We start from the raw sequence: 7,434 nt of genomic DNA on the forward strand, positions 1-7,434 counted from the left end.
CTCCCTACCAGAGCTGCTCCCCCCCCCGCCAGATGCGGCCTTCCTACCGCAGCTGCTCCCCTCCACGGCGCTCCGAGCCCTACTACAGCAGCTGCATGCCATCAAGATGTGCTTCGGGTTCCTACAACTACTGCACCCCACCCCGCCGCTCTGAGCCCATCTATCACAGCGGCGGTGCTCCGCGTCCCACTTCCAGCTGCGCTCAGAGACGTGGGCCCAGGTGCCGCATCGAGATTTCCTCGCCCTCCTGCCCCAGGCAGGTGCCCCCGCAGAGGTGTCCCGTTCAGATCCCTCCCATAGGACGCTGCTCTGAGAGTTGTGCTCCACGACCCTCCTGGGGCACCTCCTGCCCGGAGCTGAGACCACGTCCTGAGCCGCGCCCACTCCCCAGCTTCTGCCCACCCCGGAGTTTTGACCAATGTCCAGAGCCGTCACTGCCGCGGTGCCCACGTCCGGCCCCGCGTCCATCACGCCCAGCGCCGTGCCCAAGTCCGGAGTACCGCCGGTGTTCTCCACCCCGGTACTTTCCCGAGCCGTGCCCGTGTCCGGAACCAAGTCCAGCCCCGCGTCCAGCCCCACGATGTGGCCCAACGCGGTGTGAGTTTCCAGAGCCTTGTCGGGAGCCAATTCCCCTCCCGCCACGCTGCTCAAGCCCAGAGCCCTGTGTGCAGCCTCAGCGCTGCCCCAGCCCCTGCTCGGGCCCAAATCCAAGGCCGGGCTCCGGAGACCTCGGCTGTCATGAGTCCCGCCCGGGCCGCCTAGACATGGAGGCCCCCAGCTGCGGCCCAGCTGCTTACACACAGTGCGGAGAGGGCGATGCTAGCCATGGACCTTGTGATGTGTTCCCAGAGCCCCGGGGCCTGGGCGGTAGTGGAGACCAAGGAGGTGCCTCTGTTGGAGCGAAAGGCGGGTACTACGCTGGAGTAAAGAGCGCCTACTTTTAAAGGAAGGCCGGCTGAAACATCCCTGCTCCTCCTGCCCTGACAACGCGGCTCCTCCTTTCCCAGCAGTGACCATTTCCGTGCTCTTGGTTGCAATGCCCCAAAGATAGGCCGAGGCTCCCTGCTGCAGAGGCGATGTCCTTTGCCTGTCATCACAGGACCCACACCTGCGTCTCAGACACCTCTGCAGCCTCACCTCAGACTCCTCTCCCATAAGCATCCTCTGTTCCAGCCAGACCAGTCTCACAACCAGGGCACATCTTGGGTGTTCCCCAGGACATACCTTAGCCATCCCTGCCTCCAAGCCTCTGTCCATTTCTCCCCGGATTCCTGGACCACTTCTCCGCTACTCCCAGTATCTGAAACCCGACCCATCTTTCAAGACCTCTTCCTTGGAGCCTTTTCTGCTTGTTCCTACTCTCAGAAGCCTGCCCTGACTTCCTAGAACGCACTGCATCATCCACACCATCCATTTGGCAAGTGCCTTGCAACATCTCTTGAACTATTTTATTTTTCAGGTGTGTCTGTTGTCTGTCTTACCTGTCCAGCTAGATTGTAAACTCCCATTTGAATGGAGTCAGAGTATCCCTAAAGTCCCTTGCTTCTCCTAGGGCAGGCAGCTACTCATCAAGGTTTGTTGGTTGGCAGCTTGAGCCATGATCTGTCCTGATGGGCAACCCCAAGCCTGGGACAAGACTCCATGTAACAATAAAGGTGATGCTACACTTGGATCCTGACTCCCTGGGATAAACTTTTCTTTTTCTTTTCTTTGTTGTTTTTCTTCTTGGGTTTATTGTTACCCACGGCTGAACTTTCCTTAGACTAGACCAGGTGGTCTGCTTTGTGGGTTTTCTGTGTCCCCTCAGTGTCCCTGGCCCCTGCTGAGAAAGGATGGATGAAGAAACACAAGGAATGAGGAATCTAGGAAGATAGCTCTTGCTTCTTAGTCTAGGGGTAAAGATCTTCAAGCCCGAATTGACCAGGTCACCCAGCTGTGCTCTGGGGCTGTAGTCACTGCCATGTGACCTCTATGGAGTCAGAGGCAGAGAGAAGGGATCCCCGCTAGGCTCTCTGGGATACGCTGCACAGGATACACTCTTCTGTATTTCAGAATAAACTATCTGCTGTGTTTTGGGGACATACTAGAAAAGGGAGCATCTACGGCTGACTCTTCATTCCTCTATTGCTCCCAAATCCCATTAGGCATGTTGGTCTTGGAAGCATGAAGGTGGGGCTTGGAGGGGCAGGAGAGCCAGGGGTGTCGCTTCCTCACACTCCCTTCAGATGACAAGTGCTGGCTGGGGAACTAATGTTCCCGAGGAGATCCATTCCCCAGAGGGAGAGAGTACCTGAGGCCGCCAAGATGAAAGGGAGGCAGCTCTGGTCTGGGTCCTGAAGGTCTGATCCAGTGACTTCCTCCTCAAGGGCCACAACCCCAGAGGCTCCCACAGCTCCAGCACCATAGTGGGCACCACAAATACAGGGCCTGGCTCTGAGTATGTCTTACCCTTGCCCCAGGAATCTAGTAATGCAATATCAATGGTGGAGGACACAGGAGGCTACCTGTGTTATATAAAGAAAAATTGAGGCTCTTCCTGTGAAATCCATTCATTGATTGATTGATTGATGAATAGTCACTGCTTACTTGCTAGGAAGGCACTGGTAAAAGGGACAGACAGAACCCTTGTTTGCTCTGATAGCTTGCAGCCTTGCACACTGGTGCTCAGAGTGTGGTATCTGGACCAGCAGCATCACCGAGGGCAGCGGTTCTCAACCTGTGGGCCGCGACCCCTTTGGCGGTCGAACGACCCTCTCACAGGGGTTGCCTAAGACCGTCCTGCATATCAGACATTTACATTGCGATTCATAACAGTAGCAACATTACAGTTAGGAAGTAGCAACGAAAATAGTTTTATGGTTGCGTCACAACATGAGGAGCTGTATTGAAAGGCCAGAAGGTTGAGAACCACTGACCTAGGGCCTTGTGAGAAATACAAATGTGTCTCCTCAGACCAACTGATACAAAGCATAGGTGAGTCAGGCTGGGCCTGAGCCAGGGAGCCCCGGGTGGCCTGGAGCTCCTCGCAGGCCAGGGCTGTGCAGCAGCAGCCTCAGTGCCATCTCTGAGGCCAGAGAAGCTCAGGGCCCACACTCGTCTCTCCTGGGATTAGTCCGAGTTGGCCTCGAAGTTCCACTTCCTCTGACAGTGTCCAGCTCTGAGCCTCCAGACAGGCCACAGAGAAAAGTTACAGCCTATTTGTAGCAGTTCAGAGGAAACCGTGCCCAGGAGTGTGTGTGTCTGCATGTCCTTTTGTGGGCTTTGCATGTTTCTTTGTGTGAGCCCATGTGTCTACTGTTTCTGTCTGCATGCTTTAAAAGCTGGGGGATGGTTTAAAATGCATTTGGCAGTGGGAGCTGTGACCTCAGGAGCATCATTTACGATACCCTACCATCCTTCAACACTGACTTTGGGTGACCCTTCCGTTATCCTTTCCATCCCCACACACTACCCTTTTACTGACCACCTGCCTCCAGCTCACTCTCTGCCTTTTCCTTCTTTGTCAAGATTTGAGCAAAAGTTAGAGTCCCTAGGACAGGGGTGGGCAACCCCTGGCACGCGTGCCAAACATGGCACGCCAGTAACTTTTGCTGGCATGTGAAACCCTCTCTTATAATCTTCCATTTACAATTTTTTTCTTAATATTGACTTTTTTATTTTTCAGATAAATTCAGTGTAGGTGCATCTTAGATAAATAAATAATTTTACATACTAAGTTATCTTAAAGACCATAGACATGGGTTGGCGAGAGAGGGGAAGAGCAATTTCTATGCCTCTGCCTGCCTTCCTAGATCCAACCATGTTTTGGTTTCATCCACATAAGCTTGTGAATCTTTGTTCTCAGTGATGAATTTTGTTAAGTCTCGTAATAAGAGTAGCCTGATGGATGAAAGTAGTAGCTAGTGCATATCTCTGAAGGTCACGAAATATAAACCTGATGTAAAATCTCTGTCATCAGTGATGCATCAGCAAAAGTCCCACTGATAATATCAAACGGAGTCATAAAGTTTTCTGTCAGACTATCAGTGTACATGTATACATTAAAAAAATAAATGTATTTTTCATCATCATATACTGTGTTTTTGTCGCTCGAATGAATTTTATTATTTCTTCAAGGTTCTTCACATACGTACACCTTAAGAGATACCAAGTAGGTGTAACATGTTCTCAAAAAATTAGGGTTGTCACGCAGAAGAATTTTGAGTTAGATTTTGCTGGTTTTGGCACGCACTCACAGAAAGGTTGCCCTAGGACCAAGGCTGGGGATTCAAAATTACATTAAAAAAATACCATTTATAAAGTTCTTTAAAGGTGCGCAAAGATCTGTGAGAGACTCCCCTGTGAATCTCACAGTAATCTGAGGCTATACGCAGGTTGTATAGTATTGTTTTCATTTCAGTTTGCCGGACTATTGCCCAGAAGTGTCAATGCATTGGCAAAGTCACAGAGTGTGAGACAGAGGAGGCCAGACTCTCACACCTGACATTCCACTATGGAGGGCCTGGCTTCCAGAGATGAGGGCCAAGTCCGAGTGATTGTAAGAGAGATTAAGATCATGCTTCCTATCTTGGAATTGTGTTTCTCTATTTTTTCTCTCTTTCTAAACCTCCCTCTCTGGGATTAGCATCCTCACTGTAGAATGAGGGAATTGCTCTAGTCTAGATGTTCTCAGAGGTTCCTTCCTCTTTGTCGTGGCACTAGGCTAGGGTGAAATGACCTGGGAACCCACTTAAAGACATCTAATCCCAAAAGTGATCCTAGACCTATTTAATTTGAATTTCCAGAGAGAGAATCGGGAATCCATTTGAAAATTATTATGATCAGCTGGAGGTAGAAACCATTGCTGTAGTGAATACCTAGGTGTGTGAACTTGCTCAAGATCTAAAGGAGAGTTGACACTTGTATGCAGTGGCTACAGCATGCGTAGGATGTTGTGGCAAAATCGGGCTGGTCTGTAACTGTTTTGTGGGAGGTTTTATGTAATTATCTGTGTGAAATCAAATTTTTCTACTCTTTAGTCTAGAGGTACCTCAAGATCAAGGAGGCTCTTCTTTTTCTCAATTAAATTCTCAGCCCTAAGGCCACCAAAGTACCCAGAATGGGGTGCTTGTGCGTGGCTGATGTAGAGGGGTTCTTTGGTACATGTTACAGATATTTTTTACTGGGAGATGGTAGGCCTCATTTTGGTATATCTCTCCTTTATTTAGGCACTACCCAAACATTAAGGGGGAGAAATTCCACATCCCATAGTTTGTCCTACAAACTAGAGTCCTGATGAACAAGCAAATAGAACTGTCATGCATAAGAAAATAGCTCAGCTGTTTACAATGGAATAGGTAGGTAACCAGAAGACAGGCCGCGAATATGTGGATATTTCACTGATGCATGGAAGAATAGGCAGGCGGTGACCAAGACTTCTAACAAGACTAGCATACTCCTGATTTCTGGCATGGTTGGACATCCCAGAGGATCCACATGCCTGTGGCCTGAAACTAGTTGGGAAAACAGGGTGATGCATGATGATCCATGTGCTTCCCCATCACCATCAAACCCAAGTGCCATCAAACTCATTCCTCCAAAAGAAGAAACTTCCTGACCTAGAAGACATAACTAGAAGTATCTAGAAGCCTAGGGATAACTAAAACTGTGCCAAAGCCACCCAGCATGTTCCTTACCACATCTTATCATAGGAGCCCCGAGCTGGGTTAACAGCTTCCCTCTGTTCTCTAGTATTATATTGGTCAGGAAGAAAACCACTTACCAACTTGTATTAACACATCCATTTATTTGACAATCTACCGGGAACTGGGCATACTTGGTCATGGAAATACAATTGTGAGCAAGGCAGGCACTGTGTTGCTAACATGAAGTCTGAGAGACAGAGCTTGTGAGAGTTTCCACCTGGGAGGCATACGGTATCATGGCAGCCCATAGAAAAGACACTGGAGTGGGTCAGGTGCCTAGAGAAGGCAACTACAAACACAGATATGAAAGATAAATGGGAGGAAAGAGGAGAGTGTTCTGGTAGAGTTAACAGCAGGTATAATGTCAACATAATGGACACAATGACAGACAGCCCCAGGTGAAGTATTTCCTCCTGACTTGACCATTCTTCCTGGTCCCTGTGTTGTTTAAGGGTCAGTACCTGCCTGGGTCACATTGAGGATGAAATTAGATAAGTTATTTAAAAACACTTTGTGTATCATAAAACACTAAAAGTATATTTGCTTTTGATAGTGAGGTCCTCATCTCCGAGGGAAGAAGTAGATGAAAAAGATGATGATGGGTCCTGGGGAACTGCCCATTTGATGAGCTGGTTGGGTCACAGAGGTAGGTCAAGTTGAGGCCCAAGTAGAGGCCGGATGAGTGGAAGGGAGGCACAAATAGGAATAAGTGTAGTCATCTGGGGCAAGTCAAGAGAGGCGTGAAGGAGGAGGAATTGAAGGAGCGAAGGGACAAGGAATGACAGACAGGAAACAGATGGGGTGATTGGTGAGGAAAATGGTTCAGGCAAAATGCTGAATCTAGAGGATTATAAGATTTGGGGACCAGACGCTCAGATACCAGGATTAATGTTGGGTTCAAGGATAGTGAGGTGAGCAGCGATCACAAATGGTCATTGCTATGGATGCCACCTATCCAGTCTGCCACTGGGCATGGCTCCTTGGGTCAGCCAGAGGGACAGGAAGTACCAGGGAGGAAAGCTCTCGATCAGAAATACCTTTTAGGCTTAAATTGGGTTGGGTCCTTAATCGTTACAAGACCTGACTTGACCCAGCTTAGAAAAGGCTGGATTGAGCAATCATTTAATTAAGCAGTTATTTCCATAGCATCTCATCAGCATTATTCAGAGGATTGTTTGGTTCGATCAGAAATGCAGGAGCTGTTTCCAATGAGTACGGTCTTAAGCCTCCTGTAGCAAAGCAGGGTTTCTCACCCTCAGCACTAGTGACATTTTGGGCTGGATAATTCTTTGTTCTGGGAGCACTACCTTGTTGCAATGTAGGGTGTTATTAGTATCCCTGGCCTAAGCACAACCCACTCCCCCTTAGCTATGAGGACTAAATGTGTCTCCATTGTCACATGCTCCCCCTGGGGGTGGGCGGTACCAAATCCACCCACACTGACACCCACTGAGTTAGAGGAAAGACAATCAGAGCTTGACCTCAGGGCACTCCCAATCCAACAGAGATCCTTACCCTTGAGCAATAAAAAAATGCTCTAGAAAGTAAGGCAGGAGCACAGGTAAACACAGCCCAGGAATTCCAGCTTTAAGGATCTATGTGAACTTACTTTTTTCTTGAAGGGCCTGAGTGCTGCTTATGGAAGATCTCGGCTATTATGACTAATAGATTATCTATGACTCTTTATTATAATTATTTGGCAAACTTACCCAATAGCTCAAAATACTCCCTTTCTAATTCTGCACAGGAA

General features: G+C 48.8%; 1 protein-coding gene across 1 annotated transcript in view; it reads left to right on the top strand.

Moving 5' to 3' along the window:
- The window catches only part of KPRP (keratinocyte proline rich protein), a 2,424-nt gene extending 752 nt beyond the window's left edge, over positions 1-1,672 (top strand). The window contains exon 2 of the mRNA XM_006755742.2: positions 19-1,672. Within this exon, the coding sequence (XP_006755805.1) occupies positions 19-944 (926 nt within the window). The 3' untranslated portion in view covers positions 945-1,672. The remainder of the gene's footprint in view (positions 1-18) is intronic.
- The last annotated feature ends 5,762 nt before the right edge of the window (positions 1,673-7,434 follow it).

Source organism: Myotis davidii, unplaced genomic scaffold (genome assembly GCF_000327345.1).
Source record: "Myotis davidii unplaced genomic scaffold, ASM32734v1 scaffold653, whole genome shotgun sequence".
Lineage (NCBI taxonomy): Eukaryota > Metazoa > Chordata > Mammalia > Chiroptera > Vespertilionidae > Myotis > Myotis davidii.